We start from the raw sequence: 23,626 nt of genomic DNA, 5'->3' as shown, positions 1-23,626 counted from the left end.
GAACATGTGTGTATCAGAGGGTGTATCAGTGGTAGTGGTGAATGTGAATGAGAGAGATTAGTGTGGACCCCTCTAGCCCCCAGCCTAGGGTTTCCTGCTGACCATAGTGGGGTGACTCTTCTTCCACAGGTGAGCTGCAAAGCCCTCGTGTTCCCCAAACAATTCAAGACCCAGAGTTACTACAACATCCTGAAGCAGATCTGTCCAGAGCTGGAGTGGGCGCAGCCAGGGACCTTGAAGAGTCAGAGGTGGGTGTGTTCCAGTGTGGGGGCAGGGAGGGGCCAGCATGCAGCATCCCTGACTCCCTTGCCCCCTGCTCAGCCCCTGATTCACACCACCCTCCCCACCTCCAGGCTCCCAGACCTGACCACACTCATCTCAGTGGATGAGCCTCTGCCAGGGACCCTGCTCCTAAAGGACGTGATAGCAGCCGGCAGCTCAGAACAGCATATGGCCCAGTTCCGTTATACACAGAAGCTCCTGTCCTGCCATGACCCCATCAACATCCAGTTCACTTCGGTAGGGCAGAGGCCGCCAAGCACCAAGCCCAGGCTGCATGTGACCTCTGGTCCCATGATCCTTCTCTGGGAATGGGGAGACAGCAAAAGAAGTCAGGAGGGGAGACATTCTCTCCTGAGGCCAGCCCAAAGTCAAAGTCTTGGTGCCTTATCCTGGATGTCCTCTATACCCTGAGAAACATTAGGAACTGGTGTCCTTGTCCCATATCCCCCTTCCCCAGCTCTTGAAGGCAGGGGCAGATTCACTAAGCCATCACAGGTCAAGCTGGTGGAGCCTCATTCAACAGATGGGGAAACTGAGGCACAGAGAGGTAATCGGCCCAAGGCCACATGGCTAGTGGGGGGCAGAGTCCTCTGAGCCACCCAATGAGCAGCATGAGGACATTTCTACACATTTCTAACACCTAGTACAGCATGGGCACGTGGAAGACCTTTCATGAATATGTACTAAATGAATAACTGATGGACTAGGGTCAAGAATCCCAATTTCCTGACTTGCAGTCCAGAGCTCTTCTGCACAGGGGCCCAGGGTGGGAAGGAGATGGGGAGAAAGAAGCCAAGCTGACACCTGCTTGTCTTGCCAGGGGACAACAGGTAGACCTAAGGGCGCCACCCTCTCCCACTACAACATTGTCAACAATGCCAGCTTGATCGGGGAGCGCCTGAAAATGCACCTGAAGGTAAGGGGATGCTGGGGAAAGTACCCAGGGCAGAGCTGGCTGGCATCCCAAACCAGGAGGCAGGGAGAAGATGGCTTGGGCAGGAGTTGCAGGGCTTGGGGGGCTGGAGGGGCTGCCCCTGCTGGCTGGAGGAACTGGCTTCTGGGGCACTGGCTCTTTGACAGACCCAGCCTCTTGCTGCCCACTCCAGGAACCAGAGGAGATGCGGTTGATCCTACCCAACCCCCTGTACCACTGCTTGGGTTCCGTGGGGGGCACACTATTGAGTGCGATGTATGGTGCCACCCTTATCCTGCCCTCTCCGAGCTTCAGTGGCAAGATGGCGCTAGAGACTGTCAGCAAAGAGAAGTGAGCATTGGCAGACAGGCTATCCTTGGGCTGATAAGACCCTCCTAGTCCTCACTCCTGGCCCCTGGCCCCTTTCCAAGATGTCTCCTTCCTCCAGCAAGGAGAACTGGGGACAGGGATAGTTAGGGACCCCCAGGAAAGGACTGGTTCCTGCTTCCAAACAGTTTTTCCTACCTGTTACCCACAAGTTTCTGCCTTGACCTTTGTGGCAGTTTCAGGGTGGGGTGGGTGAGAAAGAGTTCCATTCCACTCGTAAGCCTAATTTTTAGATGCCCATACCTCCTTGTACAGGGGCTCCTTCCTGTATGGCACCCCTACTATGTTCGTGGACATTGTGAACCAGCCAGACTTCTCCAGTTATGACATCTCGACCATGCGTGGAGGTGGGGTGGGGCTGAAGGTGGCCAAGAGATGGGAGGGGGCTCTGTCTCTACTTTGCCTGGGACTCACCCCCCAAAAATGACGTGTACAACCTAGATAAGCTCCCAGTCTTCTATTTAGGGGATAAGAAGATGCTATAGAGAAGTGGGTGGGAGGGTGGCAAATCCCTAGGGTCTCTAGCAGACTAAGGCTGGGTGCTAGGTATAGGACCAAGTCCAGGGGCCGAGGAGAGAAGGGTATGTTCTTCCCTAAGATGAGCTGTAGGGGAAGGAGGTCCACTGGACCTGGAAAAGGGGTAATTCGTGTCAGCCCTCTCTCTGATTCAGGTGTGATTGCTGGGTCCCCTGCACCCCCAGAGCTGATCCGACTCATCATCAACAAGCTGAACATGAAGGAGATGGTGGTGAGTGGTGGCTGAGACATGGCTGCAGACAGGTGCAAGTCAGGCCTGGCCTGGGGTGAGAACAAACTGACAGGAGTGGTGATAAGTCCAGGCCAGATCTGAGGGAGACCCAAGAACGTGCTGTAGCCTCTTGGCCAACCCTCATGCTGGAGAGCAAATGTGGACAGTCTTATCTCAGCAGCAGCTAGTACATCATGGAGACAGGTGATGGGAGGAAATAGTGTTCACACATAAACTTATATTTATAGAAATCTGGGGACAACACAGCTTGGGACAATATGCAGCAAAGCACACGTGTCCTGCTAGAGTGTCCTGGAGGGCAAGGGGCCGGTGGAGTTGGGCTGTGGGCTTAAGTCTTTTTCTGGAAGCAAGGAGTGGACGAGGATCTGATGCTGGTTTCCAAATGGCAGGAAGAGGGGAGAAGAGGGAAGGACAATTCTGGAGGGGTGGCCATCCTGATGTCCACCCTGTCCAATCCGGAGGGACCTGGGAGTCTTGGTGACAGCTTCTCTGTGAGGCAGCAGGGTGGTGGGGCCAGGAATAATAGTTGGGAAAGGCACTTTATTCCCTCCTGGCCACCATGCAGGGGAGCTGGGTATGTGCTGGAGTGCCCAAGGCCTCCCTGGCAGGACATCTAGGTGTGGGCAGCTCTGTGCATCGGCAGAGGCTATGGGGAGAAGATGGGGTCAGGGTGGGAAGGTCAGTAGTATCTCCGGCATAGGGCAGAGGCCAGTCACCAGGACTGGCTGGGCCAGGACCTGCAGTGAGGAAAGGACCATCAGTCAGGACTCGTACAGCCCGTACAGGAGCCAGGTGATGGTTGGAAAGGATGGTGGGTGTCCTGGGAGTATCGTTTCCTCCTTTAGTGGTAGCCCCAGTCCTTCCCTCCTCTCCCTGCAGAAATGAAGGATCTGGGAGAGGGAATATCCTGGGATACCCTCCTCACTTGCTGGAAGCTCCAGAGAGGGACATAGGGGAACTGCCCACCTGTTTAATGGCGGCCGGCTTTCTTGGACCTCTTGGTAGGGAACTTGCAGCTGCGGAAGGCGGCTGTGTCCCGGATGTGTTGGCCCCTGAACTTGGCAGGTGAGCTGCAGGTGCCATCTGGGCGGGAGGCCTTGGCTTCCAACCACCTGGAGAAACAGAGAGTTGCTGACATCGGAGAAGAGATACTGAAGTGCTGGGATAGTGAGCCACGAAGCTGGGATGATGTGACCTCTGGATAGTCTGGAACTTATCCTCATTTCACAAATGGAGGCCCCCAGGGTCTCACACCTACTAGTAGCAGATCTAGTAGGTATGCAGAGGGTGTGTTAGCGCAGGGCCAGTTGTTTCCACTCCACCCATGGGGGTGGGTTCTGGGTGGGGGTGAAGGTATTCTCACCGTCGAAGTCCTTGAAGCTGGCAAGTACACTTCCAGGGGTTGTTGGTGAGTGTGAGGGTCTCCAGGCTGTCAAAGGGGAAGTTGGAGGGCAACTGGCTCAGGCGGTTGTTGTCCAGATGGACATGTTTCAGTGTGGTCACACCCACGAAGGCACCATCTGAGAACTGGGGGACAAGATGGGCATGAGTGAGCGTTCCCAGCCCTGGTCCCTGTCCTCTCTGAGCCCTTTCACCTCAGAGGGGTAGGGTCCCTCCCTGAACATAAATTATGGCTCCCTGAGAAGCTTCACAGTTTTTAAAGCAGTTATCACAGATGATCTCGTTCACACAAGCACCCTTTGAGATGAAACCAGTTGCCTGTCGAGTCATCTTTGACTCATGGTGACCCCATGTGTGTCAGAGTAGAACTGTGCTCCATAGAGTTTTCAATGGCTGACTTTGTTAGTAGACTGTCAGCCTTTCTTCTGAGCCACCTCTTGGTGGACTTGAACCTCCAACTTCTTGGTTGGCAGCCAGATGTGCTAACCATTTGCACTACCCAGGGACTAGATTCTTTGAGATTTCCACTATACAGATGGGAAGCTGCAGACTCTAAGAAGTTAAGTCCCTTGTGTTGGGTCATACCAGCCAGTAAACAGTAGCTACAGTAAACACCCAGTGCTCTTCCCCTGGCACCAAACTCCCTGCACAAACACAGGGACTAGGGAGGCAGCCAGGGCTTGGCCCCAGCAACCCAAGCTGGCACATGGAGAACCTAGTCACTGTCTGGTGGTGTGGGCAGTAGGCCCAGGCTTCCCACAGCCCCAGGGTCCTGGGACTTCCCCCGCTCTGTCCTCATGGCTCCCTCACTGCCTGCAAGCCACTATTTGTGGAGCCACCCTGGTAGAGACTTGGGTCAGGTTGGACGGCTCCAGAGGAAATATTCTATTGGTGCCTACATCTTGGCCCTGGCGCCACAGTTCCTGCCTGTTGTCCCCTGCCACAAATCAGCCCTGATTCCCAACTCTGCTGCCCACTGAAAAGCCACTCTGGCACTGGTGGGACATACGAGACTCTGACGTCAGCTGGGGAGGGAGCCAGGGCTGAAGAAGGCTCAGAAAGGCTCCTCCACCCAAAGAAAATTTGTCTACTGTCCAGGTTTACTCTGTCCTCCATCTCCAAGCCTGTGCCCTCGCCTGTGCTTAGGTTGGAGACATGGTTCTGTGGTGACCAGACTGTCCTGAAGACTGTCTCCTCCACCTTGCCCTGGCCTCCATCCAGACCTCCTAGACAAAACCCCTCACAGCAGGGTGGTTTTCCAGTCCCAAGGAGGGTTCTGCCAGGTGGTGGGCATCCCAGGAGAGGGAGGGCTGAGGATGTAGCCAGGAGATGTCTGGTGACCAGGGTGGGCAAAGGGCAGTCAGCAGTCTAGGGGAAAGGGAGGCTCAGCCAGTCTTCCCTGGGGAGACACCTGGGGTCCTGCGCCAAGATTGACAACAGTCCTCAGCACTTGCCTTTGGCCCTTTATGGACCTCATGGGTACAGAGCCTACAACCTGGTCAAGCCTCTGGTCCCCAGGCCCTGACTTGCCCAACTCCGTTCAAAGGGTCCTGAGGACTGCAGTGGATCTGTAGGGGGGAGGGGTGGCCAGGACAGGGGTTTGCCAGGGCCACTAAGGGGTGTGGGGGAGCGTCTTTCTCAGGTATCTGCTCCCCTCTCGCTCCCTTAGCCCCCCACCCCACCTAAGCACACATGCACAGCCCCCACCAGGAACAGGGTCTCTTTGTGGGCCTGATTTGCTCAGCTTCTCTGGAAGGCTCCTCAATAAACAAACCTTCCTTTATGGGGTGGTAGGTTTACTGGAGACTGGGGAAAAACAGTGGGGAGGGCCAGAAGGCCTAACAGGAAGAGGTGCTGCTACCCACAGTGGGAGGTTTGGGGGCACTGTAAATGCCTCCTAAGGAGATCATCTATGGGGCCAGGGAAGCCCCCAGTTCCTTTTATAAGTGTGAATCCTAGCAGGGCAGTAGCTGAGACTAGGGACAGAGGCAGTTGGGCAGGGATCAGTGGGGTGTGGCAAGATAAGGGACAAAGGTGGCAGAGCCCCTCACCCAAGATAACCAGAGGGGCAGAGGGAATCTGGGAGGAGAGGGGGCAGTGGCCCTGGCTCTCTGCGTCTCCAGGAGGGGAAGAAGGAGCCAAGGGAAAGCAGTGCAGCCAGGAGCTCACCTTCTCCAGGTGGGTATTGTCCAGCCAGAGGGTCTCCAGGTATCTGCCAAAGGACTGGAAGGCATTGTCAGGGATGCTCTTCAGGGGGTTGTGGGACAGCTTCAGCTCCTCCACCACCCGCAGCTTGCTCAGAGCAGCAGAGGGGTAGCTGGACAGCTGGTTCCTGTCCAGGTGGAATTTGGCAAGGTTCTCCACGTCGTCCAGAGCGCCAGGCTGCAGGGAGCTGAGTGCATTTTCCGACAGGTAGAGCCAGCGCAGGTCCTTGGCGCCCTGGAAGGCACCCGCGCGCAGTTCGCGGATCTTGTTGTTGTTGAGCTGCAGGATGAAGAGGTTGACCAGCGGGGAGAGCAGCCCCCGGGGCAGCTCAGTCACCTTGTTGTGGTCCAGGTAGAGGTAGGTGAGCTCAGTCAGGTCTTCGAAAGCGCCGGCATGCAGCACGCGGATATCGTTGTGGGACAGGTACAGGTAGATGAGCTGCTTGAGGCCTCGGAAGGCACCAGCGGCCACCTCACGGATCTGGCAGTGCTGCAGGTGCAGTGACACAAGGTTCGGCATGGCCCGGAACGAGTTGGCAGCCAGCACTGGGAAGTTGTTGCGCTGTACATTGAGCAGCTTGGTCTTCTCTGACACCTTAGGGATCTTCTGCAGCCCCACCTTGTCACAGATGACATGCTGCAGGTCACCGTGGCAGTGACAGTTCTGGGGGCAAGCGGCCAGCGCCGGCAGAAGGCCGGCCAGGAGGCCGAGGCTGAGCAGGAGCAGCGGGCGGGCCATGGCCAGGAGCCTGGGCCGGTGCTGGGCAGCGGCGAGTCCTGGGCCTTCGGTCTCCTGCCCTACTTATACCACGGCCCTGACCGCAGCCGGCAGCCTGAGCCAGCTACTACGTGGAACATCAGGGCCACCGGGTTTAACCCCCTCACGCCCAGAGATGCGCCCCCACTCAACAGAGGACCCTTCCTCCCCCAGCTGGTGACTTGGTGGGCTGGGATGGTGGGCCCAGGCCCTTGTCCCTCCGACCCTGTCCCTCATCCCTCCCACTCTCAGATCCTGCTTCTCTCCCTACCTCCTTTCCCCATGTTTTTCTTTTTTTTGCAGAAGGGATTGGACGGGTAGACATGGGTGTGTCTAGAGGCCTGAGTTCACACCAGAGGAAGGAGGCAGTTCCCTAAACTTGAATTTATTTGTTTGCTCAACTTTGAGCCTCCACGCGCCCCGCCCCCCAATACCCTCTCGGCCAGGGTTGGGGGGAGGAAGTGGGGCCGGACGTGAGTCCCGCCACTGTGGTCAGCCAGCTGCCTGTTTTAATGGGGCTCTTGTGCGGCGCCGAAGCAACCAGCTCTGGCAGCAGCTCCCACGTCTGACTAGGCCCTGCAGAGCCGACCCTAAGGAGCTGAGAGCTCCTTCTCTACCCTGGATTCACCCCCAGCTCCTCTCAGCCATGGGCTTGAGTTTCTGCTCTCTCCTGCCCCCCACCCTAATCCTTTGCTCTAAGCGAACCAGAAAAGTGGGGAGCAAGCTCCATCATTCATAAGCACACCTGGAGACCACAGGCACCCAGTCAGGACAACTGAACATGCACAATTACAACCCCCCTTCTTAATCTCCCCAAAATATCCCTGTCCCCTCATTCCCACCCCCAGTGGTCAGGACCCACCCTGAGGGGTCTCTCAGGGTGGCGGTCTGAGTGGCGCCGAGGTGTACTTGGTGGATGCCACACCCAGGCAGTGCCCCCAGGACAGTGGGGTGGGTGAGCAGGCGGGTTCCTGGCTACCAGAGACCAGCATTGGACCACTCTCCAGCTGCCAGACCATAGGTCCCGGGCAGCCCGCCCCACCCAGCCAGGCCTCCGTGTGCCCGCTTACCAGCCCCAATGTTCAGACTCCTGTGGAAAAGGGGAGCGGGTAGATGGGCAAGATCACAGCTCTGTTCCCAGGGACAGCTCTGGGCTGTCTGCAGGGGGTATTGTCAATGTTGGGAACAGGGGGTTGGGGAGATAACCCAGGACTCGAAGGCTGAGCCAGACCCCGGCTGTGCACATGCCATGCCAGCTGACATGGGGTTGTTCAGACAAAGAATCTGGTGTCTTTGCTAAATGGAGGGGAGAGGAGGAGGGGACCTACAAGTACAGGGCAGCTAGTCCCTCTCCCCTCACTCAATACCCAGATATAGACACCTGGGCCCAGGGCCTGCTCCTCTCCCAAGCCCCCTTTCCCCTTTGCCTCTTTGTGGGGTCATTCTTGGCTCAGAACATTCCGTGATGGTATTTGGGTTCCTCCAAGCCTGGCTTCTGGTTTTTCTGCTGCGAAGGATGTTCCAACCACTAGCAGTGTGTGTGTGTGTGGGGGGGGGATGGGGGCGTGCCGCTGGGTTTTTAAACTCCATCTTTGCTTGTATTTTTATTTTGATGGCAATAAATTCACAGGAAACCCTCCAGAACTGTGGAGAGGGCATCCACCCCAAGGCCAGGCATTTGTCCCAGGTTTGAGGGGTGGCGTTGTCTGTACTGCTCCCAGCCAGGCCAAGGCAGACTGGCTTTCTCATCAAGTTAAGGGGACCTTTGGTTTGGAAGGGAGGGGCAGGGCTGTTGTGGCCTGAAATCGGGAAGCAGGGCTAAGGTGGCCTGGGGATGGGGAGAGAAGTCAGGGCACTGGTTATGTTGGCAGTCACAGGCCAGTGGCTGGCTACTCTAGGGAAACAAGAAGACTGAGAGACAGTGAGCTCTGGCAGGAAGAGAACGGTTTCCCTGCTCTCCGTTTTATTTCAGACCTGGGGCTGCTGCAGGGATCTAGTCTACGCAATGGCCTAGGGCCTCTGCCTCCTGATCCCTGCCCCTCACATCTCAGTTCTCACCGTTCAGCTCTTCCACTCTCCCCTTGCTTTCATAGTTCCTCCTCATTTTTCCCAGGGTAGCTCACCCCAGCCCTCTGCAGTTGCTGAGCTCCCTCCAAACACACATCCCTGACCCTCTAGGTTGCTTATGGAACCACAGAGAACAGTCCCGTGACCTTCATGAGCTTCCCTGATGATACTTTGGAGCAGAAGGCAGAAAGTGTGGGCAGAATCATGCCTCACACAGAGGTAAGCCACTGTGATGTGAGGTCAGTCCCCAGGCCATAAGCTGGCCCCTCGCCTCAGCTGAAGTTCACTTCTAATTTGAGATCCACGCAACTCACTAGAGGTTCAGGGTGTCTGCTGGGCCTGGCCTGGGCTTTCTCTGTGGGCTGAAGCATGAGAAGGGGAGAGAGCTGGAGCAGTGGCCCTGAGCCACTGCCCGCTAAACTTCTCCTCAGTCTCCCTTCCTGTCTGGGGCGTGTTTTTGCCAAGCCCCACTGTCTGTTTCTAAGCAGCCAGGGCAGCCTCACGGAGGAGCAAGAGCAGAGACATTTTTCCTACCCAGCTGTCTCCTTCACAGACACCTGCCTCTCACTTCAGCAGAGTTCCCCTGTGGCTTAGGCATAAACGCTTAATTCCCCAGGCAGCCTGGCCCTTTGGGGGTCCCTTGCTCCTCAAAGGCTGACCCAGAGCATCTCTCAGTCTCAAGTTCACAGCCGTGACTCGCTTCCTGTTCCAACACTAGTACTTTTATGCCAACCCACACCTGCTTCCCCTGAGCCCCTTGCAACCCACGAGTGTGGTACAGCTGCTTCCCTGGGACTAATCACAGTGCTGGTGTGAAGCTCTCCTGCCCTGTTCCCTGTCTAGTCTGGGGAGGAGTGAATGTGCAGTGCCATTAGCCCCTGTACATCTGTCCACCTGTTCCTGCCACTCTCACAGGAATGCCCACCCATCAGGAAGGCAGGGGTAGGTGCAATGTCCCCCATTTTGCAAATCCACACCAAGGCACATAGAACCTAAGCTTTCCCTGGCCCTCTGCCTCTCTGCTGTCTCTCCTAGTCACATGGCACTCCCATGCAACCCTCTCTGGCTTCCTCATATGCTGTTTACTGGGACGTGAGAAGAGACTTGCTTCTCTTCTACAGTTTATAATTCCTCAGCTGGCCTGGCCCTCCTCGAGCCTCTCTCTCTGTGGCTGCTCTCTGCCCACACTCACCCTCTCTGCTCACTCCATTTCCTCGGACCCCCTAGTCTGGGCCTTAAGTATTCTTTCCTGTCCAGCTCAATTCTCTACCTGGTGATGGATATCTACTCTGGCCTTTGTCTCTCTTCCCTCAATAGCACTCATTATTGGGGAGAGGGAAGGCACAGCTCCCCACTTCCTCAAGGGCCCCCCTATCCCCAAGTGAGGGGATTGGAGGCCCCACCCTGAAGCCACCCTGTCCCAGGCCCAGATTGTGAACCCAGACACCAGTGCGCTGGTGGAGCTGAACCAGCCTGGGGAGCTGTGGATACGAGGCTACTGCGTCATGCTGGGCTACTGGGACGATCCCCGGAAGACTGAGGAGGCAGTCAGACAGGATAGGTGGTACCGGACAGGGTAAGAGGGCAGGGTGGGCTGGAGATTTGGCTGCTGCAGGAAGGTTGGGGGTCCCAAGGATGAGCTGGGAATATTAAATGAGGGCAGGAAGTTCATGCATGCCAAGATGGGCCCTTCACGTTTGGAGACTGAATTTCCAAAATATGTAAAATGGGGTTAGTCCTATGTAGGGTTCCTGGCATGATCAAACATAGTACAGGTGTGAGAGCTAGGACAGTGCACTGCACTAGTGCCCCAATTTACTCTCAAGATTTAGTCACTCACTATGCACCTACAGGGTATCAGCAGAGTCCCTCAAATTCAGCAAACTCATGACATCAAGTCAATTCCAACTCATAACCACCACCATTGGGTTTCCAATCTTTATGGAAGCAGACTGCATCCTCTTTCCTCTGCAGAGCAGCTGGTGGGTTTGAACCACAACCTTCCAATTAGCAGCCAAATGCCTTAACCACTGCACCACCAGGACTCCTTAGCAGAGTCCCTGGGTGGCACAAATGGTTAAGTGCTTAACTACTAACTGAAAAGTTGGTGCTTCAAACCCACCCAGAAGAAAGGCCTGGCAATCTGCTTCTGAAAGGTCACAGCCTTGAAAACGTTGTGAAGTGCGGTTTTACTCTGCAACATACAGGGTTGCCATGGGTCAGAATCAACTCAACAGCAACTAGTGTTTTGGTTTTTATGTGCCAGCATGATTCTAGATGCTGGTGGTCCAGCCACCAGCAAGATGAGTTGGACCGTGCTCACTCTTCCCACATGTCTGGCAGAAGGCAGATGATGAACAAGATCATTTCAAACACTAATAAACGCCAGGAAAAAAAAATAGGGTTATAAAAGGGAAAGTGGCTGTGGTGGGAAAGGGGCTTCCCTTAGATTGGGTGTTCAAAGAAGACCCTTGAAGGGGGATACATTTGAGCTAAGACATCATTGATTTAAAAAAAAAGAAGTCAACCATGAAAAAATATATAGATATATTTACAGAGACAGAGAGAGTATGTTAGAAGTATTGGTTTATTTAGTAGTTCTGGTGGTGCGGTGGCTAAGACATTTGGCTACTAACCAAAAGCCTGGCAGTTCAAACCCACCACTCCCTGGGAGAAAGATGAGGCAGTCTGCTTTTGTAAAGATCTACAGCCTTGGAAACCCTATTGGGCAGTTCTACTCTGTCCTATAGATTGGCTATTAGTTGGACTCTTTGACAACAGGTTGTAGCCTGTCTCCTCCACTAGACTCTAAGTTCAAGGCCAGGCATCTTGCTCACACTGCATCCCCCAGAGCTTCAAGCAGTGGAAGACCCAGAGTGGGCACTTGTTTGATGAGTGAGAGTGAGAGAGCCCACTGAGGCAGAGTGAGGGGCCACGCTTAGGCTTTCCTTGCAGAGACATAGCTGTCATGGACAAGGAAGGCTTCTGCAAGATTGTGGGCCGCTCCACGGACATGATCATCCGGGGCGGAGAGAACATCTACCCCGCGGAGCTCGAGGACTTCTTCCACAAACACCCACAGGTGCAGGAGGTGCAGGTAAGGTGTCCAGCCCAGGGGAGCCCCCGGGAACAGGAACGTGGATGAGGCCAGTGATGTCTGGTGTTTGACCTGGCAGGTAGTGGGTGTGAAGGACCAGCGGATGGGGGAGGAAATCTGTGCCTGCATCCGGCTGAAGAGTGGGGAGAACACCACGGCTGAGGAAATCAAGGCTTTCTGCAAAGGGAAGGTGGGAGCCTCAGCCCCCTGCCCCAAACCCCCACGGCACTGACTCTGCTTGGTTCTTCACTCATCTCTCCTTGACACCCATGACCCTACTCACCCTCACACTTGCTCTTCCTCCCTCTGGTCTGCAGATCTCCCACTTCAAGATTCCCCGCTACATCGTGTTTGTCAACCAGTACCCCCTCACACTCTCAGGAAAGGTGGGTAAGGTGGAGGAGACTGTGGAGGGACAGGGCAGCCTGGGGCCTGGGGACCCAGGTATAGGAGGTCACCTGCCAGAGCCATGATTCCCTCAGTGATGGACAAGAGAGTGTGTGAGGAGTAGTAAGTAGGGTGGTAGTAGGGTAACCAGCTCCTCAGTGCATTCTGGTTTGCCGTGACTTTCCTGGTTTTAGCACTAAAAACCCGAGAAGCGCCTCAGTCCCAGGCTCACTGAGATGGTGGTCACCTTATCTGGCAGGGGCCCCAAGCCTGGCTCTCACTCCTCTCTCTTTCCTCTAGATCCAGAAAGGCAAACTTCGAGAGGAGATGGAACAGCATCTGAAACTGTGAAGAAAGGAACAGGGTGGGGAAGGGGGTCCTCCCAGGCCCTCCTCCTGCCCATCCCTCCCACTCCCCTGTCTTTGTGATTTGGCATAAAGAGCTTCACTGTTTCCTTTGGCTGGTCTTTTGCTGGTGTGCTGTTGGCAGCTGTTGGGGGATGGAGCAGGGAAGAGCCTGAAGGGAAACTGGCATTTTCTTTTTTTTTTTATTAGGATTTGGGTGAAGATTTACAGAGTAAATTCACTTTTCATACAGCAGTTCACATATACTTTGTCTCATGTCATTGACCAAAATTTACAATGCAGCAGCTCCCCTCTCACCTCCTCCCCACAGTTACCTCCTCCCAGTGTCCATCCCTTCATACTCCTCTGCACCCTGAGCTATCTCCCTGTGCGTAAGCAGCCCTTCCTTCTCCCATGATTGTTCTCTCCAGGGCGTGTGTCTATGTGAGGTAAATGTTTAACTCACATGCCTGTACTTTGTTTGCTGGAAACCACAGTTGTGGGTTCAATTCTAGACCTGAAGGGCAGCTAGGGGCCATAGTCTCAGTGGTTACACCAGGCTCCATTGGACCAGCAAACCTGGTCCCCACCTTCTTTTTTTTTTTTTGCCTCCAAATGATTTTGAGTTTTGTACCACATTGTTCTCCCTCTTTATGCAGGATCTCCTACATCCCTTCCAAGTGGATGGCAGTGGTAGCTGGGCACCATCTAGTTCTTCTGGTCTCATAGTTGTATAGGTTGCAGATCGGATGGTGTACCAGTCACTAGGACTGATTGTTTCCATTAATTTTGGTTTTCTTCTTTCTTCTTGACGAGGAGAGACCCGTTGTTGCATCTAGATGGCAGCTTCCTAGCGTTTAAGGTTCCAGTCGCTACTCGCCAAAGTAGGTGGAACAATGTTTTGTATAGTATGTTATGCCAATTGAGCTTGATGTCCCCTGTGACTGTGGTCCCAAGCCCGCAGGATCAACTACTCGGTCCCTCTGGGTAGCTGGCTGTGACCAAGTAATGACCATAACCTTGCCCCTTGTCAGCTCTACTATACACCTGGGAATTCTGATCATTCACATGAACTTATAGGCCCATTGTCTGCCAACCCTATATATGGTCTTGGATACACTCCCCATTTAGACATACCTAATTGTTTAGCTTGTTCACCCATCTATCCGTCCCTATACCCATGTTTGCTTTCACTGACAACTCAGTACTGTATATGCAAAGGGGTTCATGTTTGTTGTCTGTACTGCCCATGTAACTCTCTATGTCTTTCTCATCCTCAATGCTGCCATATTGGTCACTCACATTTGGTACATTGCCCTTCTCTTCACCCAAATCAATATTTATCCTCTATCTATCTAACAGCATTCCCTCCCCTTCCCTCCCACCCCTGGTAACCAACAAAGAAAATGTCCTCCAATAGATAAACCTTTCCTTAACTTTTACAATAACGGACTAATACAATATTTGTCCTTTTGTGACTGACTTATTTCGCTCAGCATAATGTCCTCCAAGTTCATCCACGTTATGCAGTGTTTTGCAGATTCTACAGCGTTGCATAGTATTCCATTGTGTGAATGTACCAAAGTTTGGTTATCCATTCCTCAGTTGTTGGACATCTAGGTTGTTTCCAAGTTTTGGCTATTGTAAATAGTGCTGCGATGAACATCGGCGTGCATATATCTGTTCTTGTTATGGCTCTCACTTCTTTAGGGTATATACCTAGTAATGGGTTGGCTGGGTCAAATGCTATTTGTATTTCCAACTTTTGAAGGAATCACCATACTGCTTTCCACAATGGTTGTACCATTTTACAGTCCCACCAGCAGTGTATGAGAGTCCCAATCTCTCCACAACCTCGCCAGCATTTGTTATTTTCTGTCTTGTTGAACTTTGCTACTAGTGCTGGAGCAAGATGGTATCTCATTGTTGTTTTGATTTGCATCTCTCTAATAGCTAATGATCGTGAGCATTTCTTCATATGTTTGTTGGCCGCTTGAATATCCTCCTTGGTGAAGTGTCTATTCATGTCTTCTGCCCATTTTTTAATTGGATGAAACTGGCATTTTCAAACCTCCTCATCCTTGTCAAAGGAGACCTGGTGGCACAATGGTTAAAGACTTGGCTGCTAACCAAAAGGTTGGTGGTTCATATCCACTGAGCAGCTCTGCAGGAGAAAGACCTGGCTACTATCTGCTCCCATAAAGATGATAGCCTAGAAAACTATATGGGACAGTTCTACATATAGGGTTGCAATGAGTCAGAATTGACTCCATGGCACCTAACAACATTCCTTATCAACAATGGTACTAACCATTTTGGTGCAGTTTCTACTCACTTTGGTCCCTGGACGGCACAAATGGTTTCTCCTTGACCACTAACCAAAACGTTGGCAGTTCAAACCCACCCAGCAGTGCCACAGAAAACAGGCCTGGTGATCTACTTCCTTAGAGATTACAACCAAGAAAACTCTATGGAGCAGGTCTGCTCTGTAACACACAGGGCTGCCATAAGTTGGAAGTGGCTTGACATTCATTTAATTCTTTTTCACACTATTGACAGATTAGTTAGGCAAGAAGTATTTTTAAATAAATGTACATACATACACAATATATATATTTAAAATAAACAATTCACATACCATATGATTTACCCATTTACAGTACACAATTCAGTGGCTTTTCATGTATTCATAGATATGTGTAATCATCACAACAATTTCAAAACATCTGCAGTTCCTTAAAAAGAAACCCTGTACTTGGGGCTCCCCTGATGGACAGGGCCAGAAAAAGCAGGCTACATAGCTTGACCCCAGAAATCAAAACAACTGAGTTCCAAAAGGCACATAGGTTCCCAGCTCACAGAGATGGAAATGTTCCACCGGCCCCCAGCAATAGCTGCAGCCTCCTCTCTACCTTTTAAGAAATGATGCATGTTTAGCATCCTCCAGATGCGGGGCACTATACTAGGTGCTTCCATATACATTTTTCTCTTGAAATCTTCCCAACAATTCTATAAAGTAGGCATTAGCCCCACTTCACAAATGAAGAAACTGAAACCCAGAGAGGCTCAGGAACTTGCCCAAGGTCACATAGCTAGGATTAGAACCCCAGCTGTCTGACTTGATGCCAAATCCCATAATTTTCATCAGAAAGTTCTTCAGGGGTCTGTTTTACCAGCCCCTCAACTGCACCTCGTTTCTCCCACATACACCATCTCCAATTCCCCTTCCAGCAGGGATTTCCTGACCCAGGAGATGAAAGCCCACTCTCCTGACCAAGCAGATACCCCCTGGCATTTTCTGCCCTGCAGGATGCAAACGGTGTGCTCTCCTGGCCCACTGACTCCCAGGCTCTTAGACCACGCTCACAGCGTTTAGCACGCTGGCCTGGTACCCAGCTGGTGTTGAATCATAGCGACCCCTCCTTGGGTTTCCGAGGCGGTATCACTACAGAAGTAGATTGCACAACCTTCTTTCCCAGGAGGGGCTGATAGGTTTGAACCGCCAGCCTTCTGATTAGAAGTCAAGTGCTTTAGACATCAGGCCACCAGAGCTTCCCTTTTTTCTTTTCTTCTTCTTTTTTTTTTTTTTGGTTTTGGCCTGTCGTGGTTTGTTGTTTTCAGACTGCAACCGGGTTTTAATTCACCTCCCTGTCTCCAGCGCCCAGCTCTGAGTCAGGCGCTTAAGAAAGTGAAGCAACTGATTGAATGAACCAAGAGTTCCTGGATGGGTCATGGAACTCACTCAGGACAGGGTGCTAAAAGGCAGGGAGTCCACCGCACTCCTGTCTGGGAAGATGACCTACGGTACGTAGCCGGGAGGACTGCGGTACCCAGCAGGTGGCGTCGCAGATCCGAAGCCTCAAGCTCTCCAGGCATTTCCTCAGGCGAGGGGCGGTGCGCGCGCGGTTACGCAGTCCCTCCTCCTTCCGCCGGCGTGTCCTACCCGGGCCGGCTCAACCCCGCTAACACGCTTACGCTCTGGGCACATTGGGCTCGGGTTCTTACCCGGTGCATCAGGCCAAGTGCCATAATGCTCCCCCGGGTCCGGATCCGCGACTGGGTGGCAGCGGCCAAAGCTGCTCAGAGGCGCCACCGAGCGGAAGACGCCGAAAGACCCAAGAATCCTGTGCTCCAGAGCCAGTGCGCGGCGCTGTATGTCCACGTGAGTGTGTGAGGCGGAGCTCGCGGGGCTTGTCCTGGGCGGTCCAGGACCCAGGTGGCGGCCTATCACGCTGTGAGCCAACTTGCTTTCCTCGCCCTCAAACGAGGTCTGGGATAGTACCCAGTGCCTTGCTAGGGAGGTCCAAAGACCTGAGGTTCATTTGCTTTCTGAGCCTGTTTTCTCATCCTGAAGTGGGCCTCATAATGCTAGTCCGACCTGCTCTGTGTAGTTGAGCTTCTCAGATCTCATTATCACTATTGACGGCCCTGCGGTGGGTAGAGGCCAGAGTACGACTGAATCTTGAAAATGGCGTGGGTAGCCCGGGCCCACTTCTCACCCTGTCCACACACTGTCCCCAGTGGCCGTACTGTGAGAAGCGCTGCAGTTACTGCAACTTCAACAAGTACATCCCCCGTGGAGTGGAGGAGGCGGTCGTTAGGAGCTGTCTGGTAACCGAGGCTCAGACACTGCTGCAGCTCAGCGGGGTGCGGCGGTGGGTACTAGGGGCTCTAGGCGGGGTCTTGGGAATTATTTGGGTGGGGTGGGGTGGGGTGGGGTGGGGTGATGGGTAGCTCAGGTCTAAGCATCCAGAGGGCTCCCCCAGGTCTCATCCTCTCCATTTTCTCCCCCTAGTGTGAATTCTGTGTTCTTTGGTGGGGGCACCCCCAGCTTGGCCAGTCCCCACACTGTGGCAGCTGTCCTGGAGGCAGTGGCTCAGGCAGCCCACCTGCCCGCTGGTGCAGAGGTCACATTGGAGGCCAACCCTACTTCATCCCCAGCCTCCAGGTTGGCAGCGTTTGGAACAGCAGGGGTCAACAGGCTGTCCATTGGCCTCCAGGTAACTATCTCACTCATCCACATTGTCCAAATGTGTCCAAATCTTCAGTGCTGTCTTCTCTCTGATCACATTCATTCATTGAGCAGTTACTGAGTTTCTTCTGGGTGCCAGGATGCAGTCAGTACACAGTAGGCACTGAAAAGTGTATGGTGATGCTTTTGTAAATACTTTATCTGCTGTTGCGCTAAACCATCAGCCTCTTTGTTCATCACTGTATTGCAGACCTCCACCATAGCACTTAGCACATAGTATCAAAAAAGCAGTTGCTCCAGAGTCTACTCATCAAACTCATCCAAGTTATCATGGCAACCCATGTGGCACGTAGCAGGTGCTCAAAAATAGCTTGTAACATGAATGAGTGGAAACACAAGGGGGACACAGACACACAGTCCAATCATTGAAGCATGGTGAGTGCTGCCTATAAAGGGTCTCTACGAAGGACTTTCAGAGTGTAGACTGAAGGGCATCTCAACATTGAGAAATCAGGGAAACCTTTCTGGAGGAGGTGATGTTTGAAGGAGGAGGAGAAGTTCACCAGGTGAGAGGGTGAGGGAGAATAGCCTTCCAGGAAAAGACACAGGATATCACAGAGCCTTGTACATTTTAGGGGAGAGGCTGGAGACAGAGCTGAAGGGAGGACTCCAAAGCCTTCAGCACCATAGTAAGGAGTTTGGGTTTTATCTTAGGGCGCTCTTGAAGGTTTTTAAATAGAGGAAAACATAATTCCATCAGATTGACCCTTAGTATTTCCATATCCAGAATTGCCCTACTTTCTAGTGTACCTATCATTTATTACAGGGCATAGGGTCATGGGCTTTGTCATGATAGGATGTACTGAAAGAGACATATCATTTCTGAGATAGTCTTGCCCAAAATGCATATCTTGAATCTAATTGTGAGAAGATACCACAAATGTTTGAAAATGTCAGTGTCATAAAAGACAAAGGCAGAGGGTCTAGACTAGATTAAAGGAGACCAAAGAGACAGTGACACCTGAATGCATTGGGTAACCCTCGGGTGATCCTGGATTGGTGTGGAAGGAAGAAATGACAGACATGACTACAGTAGGCGTTATGGAGACAGTTGGTCAAATTTGAGTATGACCGTGTATTAGATAATGGCATTGTATCAATGTTATATTTCCTGAACTCGTGTAATTGGATTGTGATTGCATAAGAGAATGTTCTTGTTCTTAGGAAATATGTACTTAAATATGTAGGGATGAAAGGGTACAAGATCTTTAACTGTGTGGTCCAATACGGTAGCCACTATTTAAATTTTGTGGCTTTTGAAATGGGTTGATTACATTTCTTTACTTATTTAGGTTGTATGGGAACAGCATTAGCAGCTGCTCATTTTTTAAAAAATATATATCATATCACATTTGCCAATTCCGCTTTTTTCAGGTGTACAGCTTAGTGATATCAGTTATATTATTGGTTGTGCATCCATTCCCATTAATCAATGCCAGATATCCCATCACCTAAACAGAAGTTCACTGCTTCCTAAACAATGGTTTGAATTTGTGAATTGCATTTAAATAACCACATTTCAGGTGTTCCCCAGCTTGCAGATAGGTGGCTACTGTGTTGGACTGTGCAGATATAAAACATCCTGTCATCTCCGGAAGTTCTTTTGGACAGGGCTGGTCTATAACTTACTTTCAAATAGTTCAACATAACAACAATAATATATGTGTATTTTTAGAGAGAAACAAAGCATGTGGCAAACTGCTGTTGGTGAATCCAGTGAAAGTGTTTAAATACTTTTTTTTTCAACTGCTCTGTAGGTTTGAAATATTTCAAAAATATATATCTATTTTTTTTTTTTAAAAAAGGCTGTTAGCTTTAGAGGCCCCAAAACAAAACAAAACCCACTGCCATCGAGTCAATTCCAACTCATAATGACCCTATGGGACAGACTAGAACTGCCCCATAGGGTTTACAAGGCTGTAAATCTTTACAGATGCAGACTGCCACATCTTTCTCATGGGGAGCAGCTGATGGGTTTGAACCACTGACTTTCTGTTAGCAGACAAGCACTTTAATCACTGTACCACCTGTTTAGAGTAAGACAGGGGTAAATTCTAGGCCTGACTTTTTAGTTGTATGGCCTTGGGTGAATTATCGCAGTAACTTAGTCTCCTTGTCTGTAGAATGGAGCTAGCATCAGAGGGCTATAAGAATTAAATTAGAGACCTCATAAAAGTGCATGGCACATGGTGATCCTTCAGTGAGTGGCAGGCCTTCATCCTGGCTTGACCAGCCTATATGCTTGTCTCCCAGCTCTCTGCTGTGCCCCACGTTTGCTTGATTCTTTGTCTACAGTAAGGCCGAACTGTTGCTATTGCCGTCTGGGCTGACCTACATGCTTACACGCAACCCTCTCCCCAGTCCCTGAATGACACTGAGCTCCAGCTGCTGGGGCGGACTCACTCAGCTAGCGAGGCTCTGCGAACTCTGGCGGAGGCCCGGCGCCTCTTCCCTGGATGCGTCTCTGTGGACCTGATGCTAGGGCTGCCAGCACAGCAGGTGGGGCCGTGGCTGGGACAGCTGCAGGAGCTGTTGAACCACTGTGACGACCACGTCTCCCTCTACCAGCTGTCCCTGGAGCGGGGTACTGCACTTTTCGCCCAGGTGCAGCAGGGGGCCCTGCCTGCCCCTGACCCAGAGCTTGCCGCTGAGATGTACCAGAAGGGACAGGTAGTTCTACGGGATGCTGGCTTCCACCAGTATGAGGTCTCCAACTTCGCCCGGAATGTGAGTCCTGGGGCTGAGGACTGAAAGTAGGCAATGGGCAGGTTGAGGTGTGACCAGGAATGGTGGCCCTAGGGGAGAGAAGTCTCTGCTGGGTCCTTTCAGGGCCTGAGATGGTGGGATAGTCTAACCAGGGCCCCTTCTTCTCTTCCCTCTGCACTGACTATTCCCTCCTTCTCCACAGGGGGCGCTCAGTACCCACAATTGGAACTACTGGCAGTGTGGTCAGTACCTTGGCATTGGTCCTGGTGAGTCTCCTGTGCTGTGATGGGACTATAAAAGGGATGACTCAGGAGAGGCATGTCATGGGGCCTGCTTGTGATCTCGGGCCACCTACTTAACGTCCCCAAGCCTCTGTTTACTCACCTGTCAAGTGTGGCAAGCAATAATACCTACCTCGGAAGATACATTTTAAAATGTTAATAAGGAAATCTGGTGGCGTAGTGGGTAAGGCACTTGACTGCTAACCGGAAGGTGAGTGATTGAAACCTACCAGCCGCTCCATGGAAGGAAGATGGGGTGAACTACTTCTGTAAAGATTTACAGCCTCAGAAACCCAGGGAGGGTCACTATGAGTTGGAGACGACTCAATGGCAGTGAGTTTGTTTTTTTGTTGGAGTTTAACACAGCACCTGGCACAGGGGTTCTCAGTGTTTGGCATGCATCAGAATCACCTGGAGGGTTTGTTAAAACCCAGATGACTGGGCCCCATCCTAGAATTTTAGATCTTTCTGTTCTGAGGTGAAGCTGTGAATTTCTTATATGTTAGATGCTGTTGGTCCGTAGACCACACTTTGAGAAGCACTGCTTTAACATCTGGTATGGTAAGCACACAGTGTTGGCTGCTATTAATGTGTTGCTGGTGGTTGTCAGGGGCCCATGGGCGATTTCTGCCCCAGGGGGCTGGAGGCCAAACCCGGGAGGCTCGAATCCAGACCCTGGAGCCTGACAACTGGATGCAGGAGGTGAAGCTCTTTGGTCATGGCACCCGGAAGCGAGTCCCCCTGGGCCAGCTGGAGCTGTACGTATCTGGAGGCACAGACAATGCTCCTCATTGGGGTCCCTCACACCCCAAAATCCACCCCATTTGTATATCCATCTTTCTTTCCCAACTTGCCCTCCCCTCTGCCCCATAACGTATGACCCCAGAAGCTCCCCATACACAGCCCCAGTGCAGGGCTGGACAAGTGGGAGAGGCACAGGGCCTCTTCTCCAAGACCCTTTGTGATCGTCCTTTCAGGTTGGAAGAAGTTTTGGCCATGGGGCTACGCACAGATGTGGGGATCACTCACCAGGTAAAGGGACCAGGACTCTGGAACACCACTCCCTCCTCCTGAACCTTTCAGAATCACTCTGTCTCTCTCTCACCACCATCCCCCCCCCCACACACACACACATAGCTCCCAATTATCTGGGTTTGGCAGCTGGAGGTAGGGCCTGGGTCCAGCCGATATCTGATGGGCAGAAGCACTGGGCAGAGTGGTGCAGTGGTGAGAACCCTAGCTTAGGACTGCAGTGAGCTGGGTTCTAGTCCCAGGTTCACCACACCCTTGGGCAGAGATCCTCTCACCTTTCAGAACCTCCACTTTCTCATCTGGCTGAGGGTAGAGATTAGATAATAGATTTTCAAGTGTTTTAACCTCAGACAGGAAGCACAGTAGATAATGACAGAGAAAATAGAGAGCTGCTTCAGATGTAGCCAGACCAGAAAGCCCGAGCCGGAGCCGACAGACGACAGACGACAGACGGGGGAGAGAGGGGCGGAGTAGAGGACACATGGCATGGCTAGGAGGTGGCCTGCACATGGAAGGGGGTGATGTTGCCACCTCCCTGCTGGCCCATTGACCTAGTCTTGGCTGAGCAGTGCATGCAAGTCAGCTTCTGAGCCCCCCACACCGGGCTGGCTCTCCCTTACCTCCCACCACACCCCTAGACATCCCAGAGTAGCCCAGCCTCAGGTCTCTAATCCTTCTGGTCTCCCCAGCACTGGCAGCAGTTTGAGCCCCAGCTGACCCTGTGGAATGTGTTTGGGACAAGCAAAGAGGTGAAGCAACTGCAAGAGCAGAGCTTATTGCTGTTGGATCACAGGTGTGTATATGGGAGGCCTAGGGGTCCCCAACTACAGACCTAGGAGAAGTGAGGAGAGACTGGTGGTGAGGGGCCTGTGGATGCCGGGGACTTGGCACTGGTTGAGGGTAGGGGTTGAAGGTGTAAGATGAGGTGGTCACATTCAGGCCTCTTGGTTTTCCAGGGGTCTCCGGTGTTCCTGGGAGGGTCTGGCTGTGCTGGACTCTCTGTTGCTGACCCTCCTACCTCGACTCCAAGAGGTCTGGCAGCAGAGAACCTCCTCCCCTGTGCCAGAAGGATGACTCCTTGTACCCTTACCCCACCAAAGTACCAGCTTTGGGAGCTGGGTGGCACTGCAGATGTCTCTCCACTGCTGGCAGGTGCCTCCTCTTCCTCTGCCCTGGGTGGTCGTTGCCTAATCCTGGCATTCCCAGGGTAATGGCTCCAGTCAGGTGGACGGGAGCACATTTCTGGGCTGAGAACTGGAATCCACCTAGCGTCTCAGGACCCACAGCCCAGTGTTTGTTCCACGGCGGGCGCTGCTTAGCCCCTGCTTCTGCTTCTGTTTGCCTTTTTAGTTCTGAATAATGGACGGTATTTGGAAATCTTTCTATAGAGAATCACCCTCTGGAATGAGGTCCTGAGGCAGGTTGCATGAATCAGGAAAACCAAATCCCCTCTAGGTATTTTTAAGCAAGAAGTGATTTAAGATAAGAGCAAGGTATTTATAAAACCATTGGAAGAACTATTGTTACTTGCTGTTAAGTCAGACCTGATTCATAGCGATTCATCCTTGGGTTTCCGATGCGGTATGACTACGGAAGTAGATTGCCCAACCTTCCTTCCGAGGAGTGGCTGGTGGGTTTGAACTTCCAGCCTTCTGGTTAGCAGTTGAGTGCCTTAGGCACTATGCTACCAGAACTCCTATTGGAAGAACTAGGGAAGAAAAAGAGAAGACCAACTGTCAGGACACAGAACGTTGCAAGATTCTCAGATGCCTGCAGCACTGAAGTAGGTGATTTATAAAAACATCCCCAGAAGATGCTACAAAACGTCATATTTGCTGTCTGCCAAAGGCCAAAAGTCAGCCGCTGCCAGGCTTCTGCGAGTATCTCTCATTGATGATGGACTGTAAGCTAATCCCTGCTGGCGGGAGACTAAGAAGTGTAGTTCTCCGGTGTGTAGCCCCTGCAAT

General features: G+C 52.3%; 3 protein-coding genes across 3 annotated transcripts in view; 2 read left to right on the top strand and 1 right to left on the bottom strand.

Annotated features, from left to right (window-relative positions):
- Window positions 1–12,615, top strand: part of ACSF2 (acyl-CoA synthetase family member 2) — a 42,098-nt gene extending 29,483 nt beyond the window's left edge. The window contains exons 5-16 of the mRNA XM_007941912.1: window positions 130–248; window positions 354–519; window positions 1,103–1,198; window positions 1,389–1,546; window positions 1,838–1,929; window positions 2,254–2,330; window positions 8,892–8,999; window positions 10,205–10,356; window positions 11,736–11,877; window positions 11,957–12,067; window positions 12,195–12,263; window positions 12,565–12,615. Coding sequence (XP_007940103.1) covers window positions 130–248; window positions 354–519; window positions 1,103–1,198; window positions 1,389–1,546; window positions 1,838–1,929; window positions 2,254–2,330; window positions 8,892–8,999; window positions 10,205–10,356; window positions 11,736–11,877; window positions 11,957–12,067; window positions 12,195–12,263; window positions 12,565–12,615 — 1,341 coding nt within the window. The remainder of the gene's footprint in view (window positions 1–129; window positions 249–353; window positions 520–1,102; window positions 1,199–1,388; window positions 1,547–1,837; window positions 1,930–2,253; window positions 2,331–8,891; window positions 9,000–10,204; window positions 10,357–11,735; window positions 11,878–11,956; window positions 12,068–12,194; window positions 12,264–12,564) is intronic.
- On the bottom strand, window positions 3,322–6,695 carry CHAD (chondroadherin). The gene is made up of 3 exons (XM_007941910.2): window positions 5,922–6,695; window positions 3,715–3,878; window positions 3,322–3,463 (listed from the first exon to the last, which is right to left on the bottom strand). Exons 1-3 carry the CDS (start codon window positions 6,693–6,695, stop codon window positions 3,322–3,324), a joined length of 1,080 nt encoding a protein of 359 aa, XP_007940101.1.
- A 4,023-nt stretch (window positions 12,616–16,638) lies between the features above and the next one.
- RSAD1 (radical S-adenosyl methionine domain containing 1) lies at window positions 16,639–22,733 on the top strand. The gene is made up of 9 exons (XM_007942169.1): window positions 16,639–16,770; window positions 17,130–17,263; window positions 17,404–17,608; window positions 20,002–20,367; window positions 20,549–20,612; window positions 21,238–21,385; window positions 21,605–21,659; window positions 22,349–22,452; window positions 22,616–22,733. Exons 1-9 carry the CDS (start codon window positions 16,639–16,641, stop codon window positions 22,731–22,733), a joined length of 1,326 nt encoding a protein of 441 aa, XP_007940360.1.
- Window positions 22,734–23,626: the final 893 nt, after the last annotated feature.

The sequence above is a fragment of the Orycteropus afer genome, unplaced genomic scaffold (assembly GCF_000298275.1).
Source record: "Orycteropus afer afer isolate SDZICR_OR568_19922 unplaced genomic scaffold, OryAfe1.0 scaffold00085, whole genome shotgun sequence".
In the NCBI taxonomy this organism is placed as follows: domain Eukaryota; kingdom Metazoa; phylum Chordata; class Mammalia; order Tubulidentata; family Orycteropodidae; genus Orycteropus; species Orycteropus afer.
The sequence above is the reverse complement of the archived record's forward strand: the minus strand, read 5'-3'. Positions and strand labels throughout refer to the sequence as shown.

What these genes read in the sequence shown, in the direction of transcription:
- RSAD1 (XM_007942169.1), top strand. Translation starts at nt 16,639, where the DNA reads ATGCTCCCCCGGGTCCGGATCCGCGACTGGGTGGCAGCGGCCAAAGCT. An exon ending in GGCTGTCCATTGGCCTCCAG is followed by an intron (nt 17,609 to 20,001) that starts GTAACTATCTCA and finishes CCCTCTCCCCAG; the next exon opens with TCCCTGAATGACACTGAGCT. An exon ending in TCTCCAACTTCGCCCGGAAT is followed by an intron (nt 20,368 to 20,548) that starts GTGAGTCCTGGG and finishes CCTTCTCCACAG; the next exon opens with GGGGCGCTCAGTACCCACAA.
- CHAD (XM_007941910.2), bottom strand. Translation starts at nt 6,695, where the DNA reads ATGGCCCGCCCGCTGCTCCTGCTCAGCCTCGGCCTCCTGGCCGGCCTT. An exon ending in ACAATACCCACCTGGAGAAG is followed by an intron (nt 3,879 to 5,921) that starts GTGAGCTCCTGG and finishes CTTGTCCCCCAG; the next exon opens with TTCTCAGATGGTGCCTTCGT. An exon ending in CAGCTTCAAGGACTTCGACG is followed by an intron (nt 3,464 to 3,714) that starts GTGAGAATACCT and finishes CTGTTTCTCCAG; the next exon opens with GTGGTTGGAAGCCAAGGCCT.